Below are 17,833 nucleotides of genomic sequence, written 5' to 3'. Positions count from 1 at the left end.
TCCTTGTAGGGAATTCCTCTGGGTCAAGAAAGACAGGAGGTGATAGATATTGTTATGGGGAACCTTGTTCTCTTTCTGTTTGGAATATAACTTTTTGTATGACACAACCTCTCACTGACACCAAAGAAATTAAAAGGTGTAAACTTAGAGAAAGGACTTGAAACTGGATAAATATAGCAAAGCGGGTTTGATCTTCTTTGATTAAGCAAAGGAGAGTTGTCCTGGCCTAAAATGCAAATAAAAATTGTGCCTCAAGAGGTAGTGCTGAAAACTGCTCAGAGTAAACTTGTTCAGCCCTGAAATGTCATCAGTTTTGTGGGATTTTTGCTCAGGACACAGAACACTGCAGCAAAGGGAGAAAAAGGATGAGCAACTAAGGATATAATTCAAGGTGTGAGGCGTTTGGGTTGCTTAATCAATGAAAACCACTGGCAGCATGTCATGCTGTCTTCCAAAGAACCTCAGGGGAGCACCTGCACTTCCCCAAAACGAACAGGCTCTGTTCATGCATCACCACCACGCCACAGTTCAGTGGCATCTCAAAACAGGTGCCAGGGCTTTTTTCAGCGCTGGGGGAAGACAAAGGAAAACCAAAGAACACCCGAAATATCACCTAAAAAAAAGAAGAAAAAAGAAATTAATTTGAGGACTGTAGATTTAATTTGTGTGCAGAAGGGTGTTGTCTGTGCTCTGATGCAGCCACTGATTTTAGGAGGGGCGATCTGCAGGCTTGGTGGGGTGGAGCATGAGGGGTCCCGCTCGCAGGGAAGAAGTCACAGCTGGTGCTCAATTCCTGCCGTTTCTTGCCATCTAGTGGCCTGCCAAAGCAGCAGTTCCTCTGCCCGACAGCCCACGGAGTTAAAAACGCCATGAGAAGGGGAGAGAGAAGTGCCAGGGGGGCATCGCTCTGCCCCTGCCACCGCAGCGCTCCTGCATCCTCCCCTCTGCCCGCCCTTCCCCTCGGAGGAGGAGGTTCCCTTCAGGTGTCAGAGGTTTTGGTCACTCTTTCTGACCTTGGCTATGCTGGAAAGGGCTTTAAAGCTCGACCTTTGGCTTTTCCTGAGTAACGACGTTATTACGGTAACACCTCAGTCGGGGTTTGGCCAGCGCTGACCTGAAGGAATCACAGCACGAGGGTTTTTTTGGCCCTCGGTGCTACTGTGCTGGGAGAAACAGCAGCCTCCGGGCTTGCACACCCCGATGTGGTTATCCTGGCCATTCCCCCATAGCAACAGACAGGTAAAATTCTGGCAAACACTCGGAAAAAATTCCCTGGTGTATGAAATCCCCCTTGTGGCTCTCCTTGGTATTTGAGATGTATTTCTTCCGTAGCACCCACTCCTTTTGTGAGACTTTACCATCACTTAACCCCTTGGGAATAACTCTTAGATTAGGATTGTGAACTTGATGTCTGTTGTAAGAGGAAATGTAACTTGTGGATGCAGATGATTGTGTTGATCCCTCCTATTTACCCACCTGTGGGAACTGTAAAGGTTGTTCTCTGTGTACACCCCTGGTATGTTGAATAAATTTCAAGTGTAACCTTCAGGGTGTTGTTTTTTTCAGGCAGGTTCAGATTATCAGGGGTTTTAGTAAAAACAGTTCCCAGAAGAAGCAGGATGCTTTGACACATCTGTCCAGAATTTCTGTGCAAGTAGAAAATGAAAGGCAACAGTGTGTTGGTACCAAGGCTGGTACTTTCCACCTTACCCTCCATAGTAGTCAGATGAAGTTAAAACAGGAGATTACTTCATCATTTTTTATTTCTATCCTTTGCCATTCCCCACCCAGAGAAATTGGAGTGTGTCTAACAAACAGCAGAGTGGGATGTTTGTAGCTCCTCTTTCCACACAGTCTTTGAAGTACGTGCTGGCAGGTGTGTCCAGGCCCAGGGTTGCCACAGGTTCTGGCAAAATAAATACATTAATTTTCAAATTGAAAATTCATTTTCAGCTCTATAGAGAATTTTCACAATCCATGTTCCCTTGACATTATGGTCTTAAGGTTTTTTTTTAATAATATGAGGGTGAAGCCTTATTACCTGTATGTTTTCTGGAACAATAATGGTGTTTCCTGAACTCTGAATTCACAATCTTTTATCTAACTCAGGGCACCACTAGATTTTATTCTTCCCTGTAAAGAAACGAAGAATTATTTGAGAATTGTACTTGCTGATTCAGAGAAATAGGGTCTTAGAAGGCACTGAGTCCAATTTTTCAGGCATTGTGCTTCAAGAAATATGTCAACCAATTTAAAAGAGCAGAGAGAACAGCAGTAAGACAGCTGGTCAGAGGAAGGACTTGTCTGATTTCCAAGCATTTAGCATTCACATTTCCTACATGTGAAATGAGTGCTTTCTTGGCAAAACATGATGAGAAATTGTGTTACCAAGGCTACTTCAGGGATGACTTGTGTTTGTTCACTTTTTTACTGGGGAAAGAACCTTCCAGGTCCTTCTGTGCTGGTGACAGTGCTGATTCTGCTACCAGATCTCTCTTTGTCGCCAGGTGGATGCTGCAAACCTTCAGAAGACGAGAAAATGAAGCCTCGCCCATCCACCTTACCCAGTTAACATTTCTCTTTGAAGAAACCTTGCACATATCAGTGGAAATCTGCGCTTCAGCAAGGGCTCCACCCTTGGAGGCCTATTGCAAAGAAACATGAAGTTCCCCAGAGTCCTGGGGAGGGTTTTTTGCTCTTGTTTTCACTTACATTCTGAGCTTTCTTCCTGGTAACACTCGTGTAATTTGAAGTATTTTATCTCTGGTTCGTGTTTCACTTCTCTTTTGAAGGCCCAGAGCTCTGAAGCCCCTCAAAGACAGAAAAGAAACCACACCGGAAGAAGAGTTGGGTGTTGAAAGCCATTTCTGCTCAACCTTTGCTTCATCATGACATGTCCAAAATCAAAGCAGGCTTTTTACTTCCCATCACTTGCATATAATGCAGGGCCACTGTTTGAGGTGAAGTTTGTTCCCAGACTGCAGAGAGGAGGGAGCTCACGGGAGTTTTCAGCCTCTGACCGAGGTAGTCGACCTCCACGTGCATCTGTGAGGTCCCCAGCTGGGGGGTTGGTGGTGATGCTATAACCACAAATTACATAAGGTGAGCTTTTGTGCCTTGCTTTTCTGCCATGACAGAGGCATGTAGTTAACCTTTTAAATATGGCTTTCTTGAGAAAACAGTCTACTGAAGCTACCCCTTCTTCCACAAGACTATGTCTGTCAATGAATACATCATGGACAAAGGGAGCTGCAATTTATTTAATTTATTAGTATTGTTATTAAATGCATTTGAAATGGCATTTCCCAAAGCTTCTTAGCCTCTGTAGAATTTGTGACAATGCAGGCTAAATTCCTAATGTAAATTTTACATAGACTTCTGTGTATTAACAACTTAAATAGCTTTACTGTCCTTCCTGTAATCCAGAAACATTAGAAAGTAGGTAAATTTCTTACTGTACCCCAAAATTCAATAATCTTACCTCTTTTACTGAAGCAAGCATTGTTTTGGAACAGGTTACATAAGAGAAAATGAATGTAGCCTCTCAGACTGGAACCAGAAATCTATGGACGGTGACTTTATGGATTACCCTGAGCTCTGTTTGATGGACTGTGAAATCCAAACACCTACAGGCCAGTATGGGGTGAAATAACTTTGTAGACATTGATGGTGCTGAATTCCTTTGTATCAGGTGAAGAGCTGGCTCTTTGTGAGCACAAGCAAACCGTGATGAGGCCTGAGGAGACGTGGTCTCAGCTCCAGGCCTCAGCCAACAGATGTGTGCTGGGGCATCTGGCTGTGGGCAGAAATGCTGCTCATGCACCAGCTGTGCCTTCTTGTGGGTAATACCCCGGCTGAGGGGCAAGTCATTCACAGATGGTATTGTTAGCCACAATTTTAGGTGGAAATGCATAAACAGGTGGTTATTGTCAGGTTTGAGAGATCCTTATCAGGCGAGGCAGCTTGACCTTTAGGAAGTGTGGAATCCCAGTGCATAACTTGGAGAGACTTGCCTGTTATTTACTGTTGGTTGCCAAGTGCAGGATCCTGAAGTTCCTTTTGATGCACCAGTAGTGAACTTGGATATGCCTGCCCTGCGTGCCTTTACTCTTCCTGGAGCTGAGGGGGTGTGATTTACTGCCAGGTGACAGGTTTGCGTCTCAGCAGCAGAGGTGGCAGAGCTGCTGAGTGGAGTCTCAGTAATGATGTGCACAGGTGAGATAGCCAGAAAGTAAAGCACTAATTTGGCTAGAAAATCTCATCTGAAAAAAGAGTTCAGGTTAGTTTACCTGAGGATAAATGCCACTTGGATGAAAATCCAGATGCCACACTGCCAGCTCAAAGTGAAGTTCTACTCTTCAGTTGTGCAAAATGGTCACTTCTGTGCTCTCAGTTAAGTCTGGTTACATCTCATGCAAGGATATTCTTTACCCCAAACTTCATGTCTCCTGACCAAAACCAATTATTACGAGATGTGTAGTTAATTATACAATTATTTATAATGTGAACTTCTCTGTCAAGATTCATAACAGTTGGAAGCTCAGCCTCTTAACAGCGTTTCCAGTACAGATTATTCCCTGTTGCTTTGGTTATTTTACAGTAACCGTGGCAGTAGTTGTTCCTCTGTGGGTCACCATGAGGTGTGTGTGTATGAGAAGGCAGAAAGGGGAATAGGAGTTTGAAGTTTGAGTTCAGGCTGGAGATGTAATTGTGGTGGTGAGGAATGTAAAGGTCATGGTGATCTCAGCTGTGGGGATGAAAATGTGGGCTTTTGTGTTTCTTAGGTGTTTTCATTAGGTGAGCAGGAACAGAGTGTGAGCAGGCCTGGCCCAGTGTAGGATTTTTTAATGGAAAATAGTAGTTGCCACTTAAAACTCACAGAAAAATGAGATTTTTTCATTTTGTCTGTATTGAAGGACATGGGGTTGTTTTCACCTCAAGCTTTGTAGCTAAATCCACTGTCCTCTAGGCTCTGGGGATCCTTTTCTGCGTGTCCATTCAGCTCTCCTGCCCTCTCTCTACCCCTGAAATCTGTTCCTCTCTCTTTCCTGGTCACTGTTGGAGTATCTGGTCCTGTCTCTGATTCCCATTTGCCTTGGCTGATGTTTGTTGACATGAAATGGTGGGGAAGCAGAGCCATGGAAACCACAGAATGAGGAACTCCGTGCACAGAGCAGGACAGGGAACATCCCTCTTCAGAGAAATGGATGCTCACTTCTTCCCGCAGCTGCCTGTGCTGTGGTCTGGTCCCAGGGCTCAGCTCTGGGCTTGTGCCTTCTGTCCCCAGATGAGCACATGGGATGTAGAGAGATCCTGGGAATGCTAGCACTTGCCCAGAGGTTGGGAAGATCTGAGCTGGCAGCACAGGGTGTGCAGGGACAAGGCTTTGGTGTGGAGCTTGGCTGCTGAGTCATGAACCATCCCATGTTTCCCTCTGTGCCATCCCTTTTTCTTCCCAAGTCCACTGGCTTAATGGTGCAGGTAATGCAGGCACAGCAGTACCTGGGTGGAGCAGCTCAGCTGAACTGGAAGACAAACATTGTACACCCTATTCCTTTGTTTTTTGGAGCATTCCTGCAAATTTGCAATTCTGACCACTCTCTTAGATGGAAAACTACAGGAAAATTAGCAATGTGAGGCATGCCATTTATCTGGAGGTTCAAGTTCCACTTCTGACATGCTGTCAGCTGCAGCACCTCCTTCTGTGCTCTCCTTGCTGCCTGTGTGCCTTATGAGCTAAAATGGGCTCAGGCTACTGTGGGGATGTGGGGGAAAGTATTGCAAAACAGGTAGGTGCAGAAGCAAGGCTCAGCAGGCTGTTGCTTGATCTAGCAGTATGAAAAAGCTTGTGGTTTGCCAGAAGTCCCCTGTCTGGTGGAAATTTGGGGCACAAGAGTTGCCAAGTGAATAAACGTCACACCAGTGTAAACTTTTAATGTCTTCATAAAGAAACACAGTTTGGGACAATGGGAATAACTGGACAAAGTGAAACCAGGATGGTTGGTGTGTTTTACTGTCTAAGAGCTCATTCATCTCATCTAATCTCTTCAGAGGCTCGTGTGCTGTGTGGGTTGCTCGGAGGGAGGAACCTGTCACGTGTCCCTCCCTTGCAAGAGGTTGCAGTGAAGAGCAGTAACTGTGCTTTGCTGGCATGAACAGACCTTCAGTTCCACAGACTTCACTCTTTTCCCTCTGTGTGGGTTTGTGGGTGTAACTGAGAGCTGTGCAGCTTTGCTTCTGTTCTTTGGGCTTCCTGTGTGACTGTACCTGTACAGAATATTTGAGGCAAAAATAGCAAGGGAAAGGCAAGACTTCGGAAATCATGTCATATAAATTGGAGGACCTCAGATCATGTCTTAGGGGGGCTGTTCATCTCCCTCAGGAGGGTTCCTGAGCCTTTTTGTTCCTTGTGTTCTTTGTGTCGTTGTACACTGTTGTGATTGTGTGGTTTCCCTGTGTGGTTTCACCCAGAACTGGCCCTTTTCAGTCATGCTTTGAGTTCACAGAGTGAGTCAGAAGGCTGTCCTGCCCCTCTAGTGGGATGCTGCAAGGTGAATGTGTGAAATTTGGAGACCATCCACCGAGCCTTACTGCCACCAGTGTTGGGTGTGATGTTTCAAATGTGAATTATGTTATGGAAAGGTGTACAAGACAACTGAGATGAGTATGTAGCACCTTAAGTGACTCTACCTTAGTAGAGTCCTTCCTTGCACTGGCCAGTTTTAAAGCCAGTGGATGGTGGAAATAACCTTTTGTCACTTCTTCCAGAGTGTTGTGAAATCTGAGCAACACTGAGCTTTATCTGCACGGATCATCTGCACCTTAAGAGGCAGAAGGTTTCAGTCAGCACCTTTAGTTTCCCTGCTTCAAAAGGCACAGCCTTTCAATTTGTCTGCTTTAAAAATGTGAAGCTACTGCAAGCTCCTGAGCTTTGCTTTTCTGTGCATGTTGGTGAGGTGGTGAGAAACTTCCTGTTTACCTACAAAAATCTCATTTTCCAAATCAAACTGGGCTCTCTGGGGACCTGATTAAGTACAGACTCAGCCTTGCTGTACAAGTGAAGTACACAATGTGAAGATCTCACCAGGCTTTGCATCTCTTGATGGTGTGATACACCTTCCATGAGTGTTCAGCCTCATTCTAGGTCCCAAATGTCAGTTGTTATTCCGGGACTGCTCTGAACAAACCTTGTTTTTCGGTTTAAGGCCATTGAGGTAGAATCTGTGTCAGAGAAACAGATTGTCTATAAAAATAATTGTACCTTTACCATCTGAGCAAGAAATACAATCAAAGGTCTGTTTCTGGACCTTTTCATACCCAACTTACTCCAAGTTCCTCAGTCTTTCACCTAAAATAATTTATCTCTGGCCATATAAGGATTGGCCCACTAACACAAAAAGAGCAATTGAATTTTTCTAGAAGACAGTTTTCTACTACTTTTGTTTTAATGAGGATTATCAATGATTTACTGGAGTGATAATTTATACATTTAAAAACCCCACTAAAACTGAACTAACAACTTGGTGCAGAAACTTAGTACAGAACTAATTACTGTGGATTTTTCTCCACACAGATACTGTGACTGAGTTCAAAGGTGAGGGGGAGGCAGATCACAAGTGCACCTTAAGCATAATAAACCATCCAGCTGACCAGAACAGCAAGGTGGATGTGTGTGTGCTTAACAGCTTTGGTTTTTGCTGGACACCCAGATGAAGAGTGAAGACAGAAGAGCCTTTACTTTCTTCCATCAACAAACCATCCGGTGTGTGACGTGCAGCCTGAGATCTGGCACATCCTTCCTTTTCAACTGGGGTGCAAACCTTTAACCAAGTTAAAGACTCCCTGCCTGCTGCTGTAAAAACCTCTGGTGCAAATGTCACTAAGAGTAATTTTAAGAGCATTATTTTGCAAGAGCAGATGCGCAGTGTCCAAGGTAGAGCGGAAAAATTGGTGCAGACAAGGAGCATGAGTGTTCTTTTCAAACTTCAAAGGGCACCTTGATCTTTATCTCATTTTTATCTTCTTTTCCACAAACCTAGGTATGAAGCATAATCACCTTTTTTTGTGCCAGTGTTGGCAAGAAAACTTAGCATGACACAGACAGTTACTTGTGAACAGAAGTTTTGATTTTGACTGGGGGTCAGTCACTGCTGATCATTTGTTGTTTCCATTGATCCGTTGTGGACAAAAGCAACATGCAATAACTTCACCAATCAATCATCCCACCAAGAGAAATTTTTACAAATATATGTAAGAGAATTTGCTATATTTCAATATTTTCTCACACCTTATTTGTGAGAATTCTTTGTAAAACAACCCTCCCCTTCTTCTCATCCACAGAACACAAACACACACATTAGTATTCACTAGATTTTGGTCAATAATAGCTTTAGACATTCATGATGCTCAAAGAACTTTGCAAGGAGGTAGAGTGAAGTGGATTGAAAAGCTGGATTCTTGGAAGGGCGTTCTTAGAAACTCAGAGAAAAATTCTCCCACAGACATTTTCTTGGGAGAAATGAACCTGACTCAATATCATCTTCCTCACAGGTTCATTTTACATGTTTCTATCCTAGGAAAACCTTTCCTTTCTCTCCTTTGTGGATATTCAAACCATAACCAAAACGTAGTAGAAGTAGAATACTGGGGGGGAAAAAAATAAAAAGGAAAAAAAAAAAGGAAAAAAAAGAAAAAAAAGAGAAAAAAAAGCTGACTAGTTTTATTCCAATATTTAAGAGACAAACACACAGTGCAAATACCCACCCATTGACATGGGCTGTGTTTTGAATTCTGGTGTCACAGCAGAGCATCCACTGATCCTTCTTAATAAAAGGAAGCTTTCCCAAAAGAGAAATGAACATCCTGGAGGGATGCTGGAACTGAAACTGCAAAGTAGTTGTCTGGAGAGTCCTGGCCATATTTATCGATGCACATTAATGGAGGCATATTCTGTAACTTCATTTACTGTGGTTTGTTCCCTTCTCTGGCACCTTTCTGCAGCAGCAGAATGGTTTAGTGCAGCGTATGTGATGACATCTGGGCTTTCAGGTAAAACTGGGATGAAAGGAATCCCAGAAGTGTTGCAAGGTGAATGAAGGGCTCTCCTCTGAGCGTTCCAGGGAGGGACAGCGTTGTCATAAATTGTGTTGTCCTTCCAGGCCTGTAGTGGGCTGGCCATGGAACAGTGAAGTGAGGGGCTTTCTTCTGAAGCTTGAGTTGTTCCAGCACCAGGGGGTGGAGCAGCTGCTGGACTCCTGACCTGCAAAAAACACAATAGGGTAGAGCTCTTTGTTTCTTAAATAAGAGGCATGTTAGGTTTTGTCCAAGTAGTTTTATCCCATTTAAACTGCATCTGAGCAGAGGTGGATAGGATTCACCTGGTCACTGGACTTTATTCTGATCTTTGGAATAAAGTTAGAAATCACTCTTCTGTCTCCCGCCTTCCTCCATTTCCCTTCCCAAACTCTCATGTGTTTTCTTACAAGATGCCAACTTAAGGCAAAACTGATTTAGCATTTTGTGAGAGCTCTTCTATACTGCTCATTCAAGGCTTTCCCTCAGCAGTTTATGAAATCTTTCTTATCTTCACCTCCAAACCCCACACTCCCTTTTCCTTGTTGCCTCCTATTCCTTCATTTCCTGCTCTCTTGCTTCTTATCCTCTTTCTTACTATTTTCCAAATAAATCTTTCTCCTTCTCCAAAACAAAATTCCTCTATAAATTCCCCCCCTCTAAGCCATTTGCTGTCATTCATTTTTCTAGCCACTTAGAATATACTGTCTTTTCTTTCCTCCAACTTGCCATTTGGGGGCTCTGCAACCTGTTTGGTGTCCTCTGATCCTCACCAGCACCACCCCAGTGACTGATAATTGTCAGCTCTGGTTGCATCTTTTGTGTTCTGCCTTCTTCCCATCTGATTTCTCTGGAACTAATTGCAGAACTTGATGAATTCCTGCTAGTCCCATATTAAAGTCTTTATTTTCGGTCATTTTCCTCGCTCTGTGGATCATATTTTGTCTTACACAGACAGTCTGAACCAGCTCAACACAGGTGCTTCAAGTGCCTGAACTGTTACTGGAAGGGTACTTAGAAATTAATATGTTTTAAGAGGAATTTAGATGTTTTAACAGGAATTTAAAGTAAAGTACTTTTGTGTCTAAGACCCTTAGTTCTTTCCCTCAACTCAGCCATGGTGATATCTCACTCCAGACAAACCATCCAGGCACAAGGAAGGTCACTGACTGCCTCTGATCCTGTGCCATGTTTTATACTACACAAAGATTTGTTCTTGGTGTGTGGTTGTGGTCAGGTTTTGTTGGGAAAAGTTAAACGTACCAGGCTCTCTTGTCTCTGTTGTGTTAGTGGAGTTCTCTTTTGCTTTGCTGGGAAAAAAAAAAAGAAAAAAAAAGACTATTGTAAAGTCTGAGGTTTTTATGACTTCCATCCTTCTGTCTCTGTAAGGGAACAATATATGGGACAAATTAAAGACTTAAAGATTCAGTATCTTAACTGGCACACTCTACAAGGACATCACAGCAATCACTTGGGATAATTATAAGGGGATTTTCATAGAGCTTTGAATGCAACTTCCCTGAAGCCATGAAAAGGAGTGTAATCAAATGCATCCTAGGCAAAGCTTAGTTTAAAACTAAGTTTAAAACTACTTACTGTGGCACCTCTTTAGACACCAAAACATGCATCCAATGATGAACAGACAACATAGACCCAGGGGTGCTGAGACATAAATAATGTGCAATATGTTGTAGTTTCCAGATTGTTGAGACTCTTCTGAGATGCTGGTGGTATCTAAAATTACATTAGCAGAAAAAAATATTTGACTGGCTTTTTCTTTTTTTTTTTTTTTTTTTTTTTTTTTTTAGTATTGTGCTTTTCTGATGCGACTGAATTCTTAATGTACAAACATTCTTTAACTTGGTGCAGCATGTCAGGGGATAACCTGAGCTCCACGGGCATCTCACAAAGCATTAAGATACTGGAAGGAAAAGTGTGTGGGAAAATGTGATTCATGAATAATGCATGGCAGGAGCAAAGAAAGGCTCAGAATCAGAGGAATGCTCTGAACTTCCAGCATATTTTTGCAATTGTACCTGTGAACAACAACCAGCTGTGAGTAAAACCCCCATTTCAGGCTGTGTTAGAAGTGATGGTATAGCACGATTCTAACACTTCGTATGTGTAAGCCAGTTATTACTGGGATACTAAAGAGTGTGCCAGAACTGTAGTGTATAGCACCAGGAGGTAATTTAATTGGCTTTATCCCTTTTATGCTGAATTCTGGACAGTCCCAGCCTTGAAAACCGCACCCCTTGAGAGACTGTATTTTGTTCAAGCAGGAAGAAAGCAATTGTAGTTTAGCAATGAGTTTAAAAATTGTCTTGACTGCATAAACCAGAAAGTCATAGCAATACAGGTTAGTTCCTTTCTCTTAAAGAGGAAATAAGAATTAGAACTTACTTTCTGGTGAAACTGTGATGTTTATAGACTGTTCTGAAAGATAAAAGCAGGACAGGGAAATGAAACAGTAACTTGACTTATGGCACCAATGGCATCAAGCAAAGGGAAAGGTGTTTTGGAGGAGGGGGGATGATGAGTTTGTCTCCCTCTGCCAACAGAGTAGTTCTATCTTTCAGACCCCTTGGGCATTCAAATAGATCACTAGAACATATTTCAAAGGAAACATGTATCAGGAGCTGGGCTCTGTTTGCCATAATTTTTTATAATTTTAATTTTTAAAGTTCATTAACTCGCCAGGAGAGGAACTGGCAACAGAACAAACAGCCTTAGAGCTCACTGCCTGGGCTTGGTAGGACACTAAGGCCACACAGACCACTTTCTAGAGCTGCAGAGCAACACTGAGCAGGGCAGACATGACTCCTCATATCTAGACTCGGAATGCCAACTAAATCAATGAGAAGACCTGATTTGCCTTTAAGATCATTTAAAGTTATTGTAATATTTCCTGCTCTTTAACTTCTTGGGGTACAAGATCATACCCTGGTTGTTGCAAGGAGACAATTTTCAACAAGACACTTGAATTGCTTTGTCCTCCATACTGTTGTGTAACCTCAGTGACTGCTGCTCCATGATCATTTGTGTCCTGTCTAGTCCATGGGATGTATAACCAGGCTGTGCTCCCACAAGCTGTTTTTGTTCCAATTGATATTTTTTTAATTATCAGATAGGCTGTTTGGGGTTGGCAGCTTTGCCTTTCTCTTGAGATCCTCCTGTTATTTCTTTATTTTGTTCTTTCTTTATGTTTTTGTCCTACCAAGAAGCAGCATAAAAGCGTGGAGGAAGTGGCAAGTACCAGCACAACTGTGCTCCCAGTCAAATACAGGAGGAGCTGTAATCCAGAAGGCAGGAGTGTTGCTGTAAATTACATTTTTTGTTTAAAAGGGCTCTTTCACAACACAGGGGGCTCACCTTCAACAATGATCTTTATTTCATGGCTCTCAATGGACAAGTTGCCCACTTTTGCTTGACACCGCAAACGTCCAGTGTCGTTCTGATGGACTGGGAAAATCTCCAGGGTGAACACAGAGTCAGACTTCCATCCTGCTCTGCCCTTCTCCAGCTGCACACATGTAGCTCCTTCCATCTTGCACCACTGCACGGATGGCCTTGTCTGGCAGTACTGACCTGGACACTCTATAGACAAAGAGCCCCCAACATGAGCTTTGTACTGGGAGCGTCTTTGAACTTGAATTTCGGGTGAACAACCTCTGGCATCAGATCCTGGAAGAAAAAAATGACACAGATCCCAGCAGTGGGAGGCTGCTGTGTACTCCCCATCACTCTGATCACAGGGTTTTGTCTCTGTCATGACTCAAGACTTCCCTTGTCTCCTTGCAGCAGATCTGATCTCTGTATGGGTCGGTGAGAGCAGATAACATCAATACTACTGCTGCTTTTGTTTCCACAGGGTTGTTAAAACGCACTTTCTCTCTCTGATATAAACTTTCCCTTTTTTCTGTGTCTCAATCAAGTTAGAAATCTAATATTTTAGGAAGAAAATATGTAAGATATACATAGCAACTTTTCCTGTGTCATCCTTCTCACAGATCTTTCATGTTCCTTTTAGATTTAGTTGAGATTAGTTACTTCAGAATTCTTCTTAACTTGCAGAAGTAAAGGCTTTTTTTTTTGGTAGAGATTTTTATAATTGTAATATTGAATAGAATTATATTTAATGCAAATGTATCGTATCTATTTTTTAAATTTGTGCTACATTTTGTTTAGTTGAGGGTTCAGGTCAAGGGTTTGACTCACTGTAACTCTGGGACTTGATATTTGAATTACCTGACCTTTTATCAAAGATCCATGTGATGCTTTATTTCTCTGGCTAGTTCAAAGTAACAAAAACTATGTGATACCCACATTCTTCCTACTGCTCTACCTTCTTTTACAGTGGCTTTGGAAATGGGCATTTAAAAATTAGGTAGCACTCAAACCTGTATCTTGAATATTGTCCTCATTTTGCCCTGTTAAATGTACCTGGTCTTGCCTGATAACAAGGAGGGGGTTATTTACTGTTATTTGCAGCCACTGCAAAAATTATGGTCTCTGATATATCTCTGCCATGTGGAATATTGAAACTCCTCTGCCCACAGAACTTGGAATGCCAGGAAGTTTCTGTTTGAAGAGTCCAAATCTGAAATCATCCTTGAGTACCAACTTTCCCTTAGTCAGGATGGTTTTAAATGAGGGTTGAAGTGGGGTGAGGAGAGTGGCAAAAACACACAGGTAAAGCAACTTGGAGAAGGACTTTAGAACTGGTCCCTGTGGAAGGGGCAAGGGGAAGAAATTCAGATAATTTGGATGGAGATGAGAAAATTAACCAGGAGAAGAGCCCTGGCTACAAACAATATCTTTTACTAATGAGAAATACCTGGATAAAAACCAAGGGGAAATAGAAGGCAGAATTGATTCAATAGCCCTAAGAAGAGAAGGAATGAGAGCAGCAGAATAAAAATAGTTTTGTTTGGCAAAGAAAGTAAGTTCTTCGGTAAGTTTGGAGATGTGGGAGATAAGAACTCCTCAGATGTAAATAAGTGACAAGAGTACAAGCACTCAGCACTGCAGCAGTGCAGGAAAAGACTGTCTTGGCCAAATCATGAGCAAGCTTTTCACTGACACAAGAAAGAAACTTCAGTAACAAAAAAATCTGGACTAGAGAAAGTCTTTTCTTATAATCCATCTTTTTTTTTCCTCTAGTGCTTAAGTGTTGGAATTGGTGATGAGCATGCCCTGAAATCCCTAGTTAACCTTTCCTCTGTCCCAAATCACACCTCCCTTGGCAATAAACTGCAAATGGACAAAAAGCAGTGGAGAAAATCCTTTTAAAACTAAAAATGTTTGGGATATATTTTATACATACATACATATATATATCCCAAATGTATTTCATGGATTTCCTACAAAGGCCATTTGGCAGGGATAGGTTTTGGTGTAGATTTGGGATGAAATAACAATATAAATTGTAATATCCTAGAGAATGAGCGATATATATATTTTGTTTTTTAAATAGGAGGGGAAAAAATCAACACATTTGCTAATGAGAGAACACTTCTTCAGTTCATTAATTGTCATTAGAATGACACATGCAAAAAAACCTGAGCACACACATGGCTTGGTGAACTTTTCCTCAGAAGAGTATCTCAGGTCTTTTTCTCTTATGGGAAGTCAGTGGTAGAGACACTGCCAATTATGTTCCATATTGCTTTTAAAATAAGTTTAATTAACTTCTGTAACAATAGTAGAGAAGCCAGTTACAAGGTTTTACACTGAGGCTTTAAGTTTTCAGTCTCACAAACATTGGTGGTCATGACGAGTCTCTGAATGTGCAGTTTTCAAGAGGGGAAAAGAATCTGTAACAGACTTTATATATCAGCTTCAAACTTTAACTCCTCAGTAAGATCCCCACTGACTAAAAGCACATTTTCTTTTGGATCCCTTGAGTGTATTTCTGAAGAGGCTGCAGTGAGCTGGGCTCTCTTGCACCAGGAATTAATTTGCACAAGTAAAGCAAAGCTTCTGCCAGGATTTCGAATGAAAGCAGGTATTCCATAATTGTACAGTAGGGAAATACTCCTGACAGTACTTTAATAAAAATATTTTTAAAATTTTTTCCTCATTTTTACATTCTAGAAAACAGCCATGACATGACTAATTAAGCCAACAACTTTTTTTTTTTTCTGGCAGTACTGGTGTTTGCAATGTTGGCCTGTCTGCTGATGTAGCTAATGAAGACTTGCATCTTTTTTTAATTATTCCTTGATGAAAGCTGTATAAGTGCAGAAAATACGCTTTTATGTTTTGATGACTGAAACCTGAAGATGGGACTTTTCTGTTGGCACGTGCAGGGTATCCCACAAGGTCTGACAGCAAGATGTCACTGGGGCTGAGAGCTGTGCCCACCAGCAGTGGGCACGTACTTGCTTTCTGGATGGGATTCTTGGAGCAAGAATGAGTTTTATTGTTATTAAAACCCAGCTTGCTGGGTTTTATTTTCACTAGGATGAAACACTTCATTTATTTTGTGTTTGCAGCCCAGAGAGCAACAACCACTCTTTGTAAGGAAAAACTCTGATGTTACAAAGGAAACAGGGTCTAACTGGACTAAAATTACAGGGATGTGGGGGCAGAAGGTCCTTCTGCTTGTGACTTATTAGAAACAGGCTTATTTTTCTTTCCCTAATTTAGAAAACATTATTATTAATGTTGTTGATGTTGTTGTTGTTGTTGCTATTATTATTATTATTATTATTATTATTGACTTGGTCTATGAAATCTGAGGGGTCAACTTTGTTTCTCTTTGGAGTAAGGGAACCTTTGAATAGATCTGCAACACACAAAGCTTAAATAATTTGGCTTCAATTTTTGGCTTATTTTTAACCAAATAAAACCTAAGCAAGTTTGGGGAAATCTTTGGGTAAAACGTAAATACATTTAAAAAATGTATCATGGTTCTGTAGAGACTGACTTGCAAAAGTTTTCTCCCTGTAATGCTCCTGTGAACATCATTTTTATTTTTGTAGTAGGTGCAGAGAAAGAAATATTAGTGTTCTTGGAGGGTTCCAAGTAGTTCTCTCCTAGATCTAAGAATAAAACCTAATAAAATGTGAACACCAACCAAACAAAAACCCCTAACCGTGTGTAAAAAAGATTGATGCGATAAACAGAATTTCCATTCTGTTTTAAAAGCAGTATTTGGAACCTGGCAGAGGAGTGTGGAGGGTTCATCCAAGTAGGAAAGAATTCTACCAGGCAATAAAGAGAGGTGATTATGTGAGGGACTAATAACAGAGGGACTTAATGAAGTGCCTAATTTTCTAACCTTCTAATTTTCTTAGAAGAAAATACGTTCCTTTAGGGAATGAAGGAGGTTGTCAGCTCAAGATACAACCCCTTCAGAAGCATGTTAGTTTAGTCATTTGAAAATCAAGTGTAAAGCAAGCAGTTCAGCAGCTTGCTCGAGCTCAGATCACACCCTGATTAAGCAGCTAGCATGATAACTCGTGTCTCTTAAGCAAAATATTTGGGTTTCTCTTCCCAGGGATACTCTGACTACTTGTTTAACATTTCCTATTAGTATTAATAAAGTGTTTTATTAATCAAAAAAGAGGAGTGTCAGAAGACGCTGTAGATTTGCAGGGCTGGTCACATGTGTCAGCTAAGCTTTGCACAGCCAATTCAATTTATGTCATTTTAGCAGGATTTTATCACATTATTTCAACCAATTTAGCAGTTGATCCATTTGAAATGTATGAAGAGCAGCTGAGTGTATCCATTGCAGCAGCTCTGAGCCTTTTTGTATCACTTCCTTCCTTTCAGTGCCAACACTTATGGCTCCTGTATGATATCAGGCAGGGAGAACTTGAAACAAAATAATCTCCTTGAGCAAAATAAAATTAAAATAGTATTAGGAGTATACTAACTTGAAACAAAATAATCTCCTTAAGGAAACTAAAGTAAAAATAGTATTAGGAGTATACTGGGCACAGGGTTGTCTTCATGTCAGTCCAAATTAGAAGAACCTCTTGTTCCAAGACCGTGGCAGTTCAAAGTTGAAAGTGGGATGATAATTAAAGTGGGATAATAAGTAAGCCAAGTAATTGCAGAGACAGTTGTCTGGTGAGGATAATTTGGTTGCAAAGCAGACTTAGTTCAGAGCTAGTAGGATTCCCAGATTTCAGGCACAAACCCTTTGAAGGAAGAGCCTTCGGCCCCAACCACAGCGAAAAATGTATTTGGTCCCCAGGTGCTGGAGTTCTTGTCTAGACAGTCACTGAATATTTCTCAATTATTACATTATCATCCTCTTCACTCAAATTAGGAGTCTCTGATATGGTAAGAAAACAAGATGCTATCTCCAGGGTACACTAAGCACTGCTTTGCTTTCTGTTCCCCACCCACAGTGTTTAATAAAACTCCACTCAGGTTAAATTATAAAGCCACATCTTACCGTAAACTTGACAGATGCTCTGAGCCAGCATTACCAGGAGAAGGTACAGCAATATCCTTTTGATCAACATGACTGCAGAAACCTTCATTCTCTGGGCATTGCAAAAAGATGTTCCAGAGGGTTTCAAAGGTGCAGCTCTGACGGTCTCTCACATCCTATGAGGTGTCCCTGGGGTGTGTGTCTGAGTCGAGTCCCTCCACTAGTTCTGCTGCCAAAAAAAGGGGTGGGGAAGCTACAAATCTGCAAAAATATGATGGGTTACACAGTTGCCTTTATTTTTGGGGGGATTTTTGTGTGTGTGTCTGTGTGTGTGTGTGGTTGAAACGTGAACCGCTTCACTGTTTCACA

General features: G+C 41.7%; 1 protein-coding gene and 1 long non-coding RNA gene across 3 annotated transcripts; both read right to left on the bottom strand.

The window, feature by feature from the left end:
• Positions 1-1,777: 1,777 nt before the first annotated feature.
• LOC135408903 (uncharacterized) lies at positions 1,778-3,033 on the bottom strand. The gene is made up of 3 exons (XR_010427930.1): positions 2,713-3,033; positions 2,042-2,133; positions 1,778-1,906 (listed from the first exon to the last, which is right to left on the bottom strand). It is a non-coding gene; the product is annotated as an uncharacterized LOC135408903 (long non-coding RNA).
• Positions 3,034-8,705: 5,672 nt separating this feature from the next.
• Positions 8,706-17,833, bottom strand: BTLA (B and T lymphocyte associated). Of its 2 annotated transcripts, XM_064643825.1 has the most exons (6): positions 17,486-17,833; positions 12,445-12,756; positions 11,476-11,508; positions 10,669-10,806; positions 10,336-10,382; positions 8,706-9,259 (listed from the first exon to the last, which is right to left on the bottom strand). In XM_064643825.1, the coding sequence occupies exons 1-6, from the start codon at positions 17,571-17,573 to the stop codon at positions 8,921-8,923; spliced, it is 957 nt and encodes a 318-aa protein (XP_064499895.1). In that variant the 5' UTR covers positions 17,574-17,833; the 3' UTR covers positions 8,706-8,920. The 2 variants fall into 2 exon arrangements, with proteins under 2 accessions (XP_064499895.1, XP_064499898.1); XM_064643828.1 differs by lacking the exon at positions 10,669-10,806.

The sequence above is a fragment of the Pseudopipra pipra genome, chromosome 2 (assembly GCF_036250125.1).
Source record: "Pseudopipra pipra isolate bDixPip1 chromosome 2, bDixPip1.hap1, whole genome shotgun sequence".
In the NCBI taxonomy this organism is placed as follows: domain Eukaryota; kingdom Metazoa; phylum Chordata; class Aves; order Passeriformes; family Pipridae; genus Pseudopipra; species Pseudopipra pipra.
The sequence above is the reverse complement of the archived record's forward strand: the minus strand, read 5'-3'. Positions and strand labels throughout refer to the sequence as shown.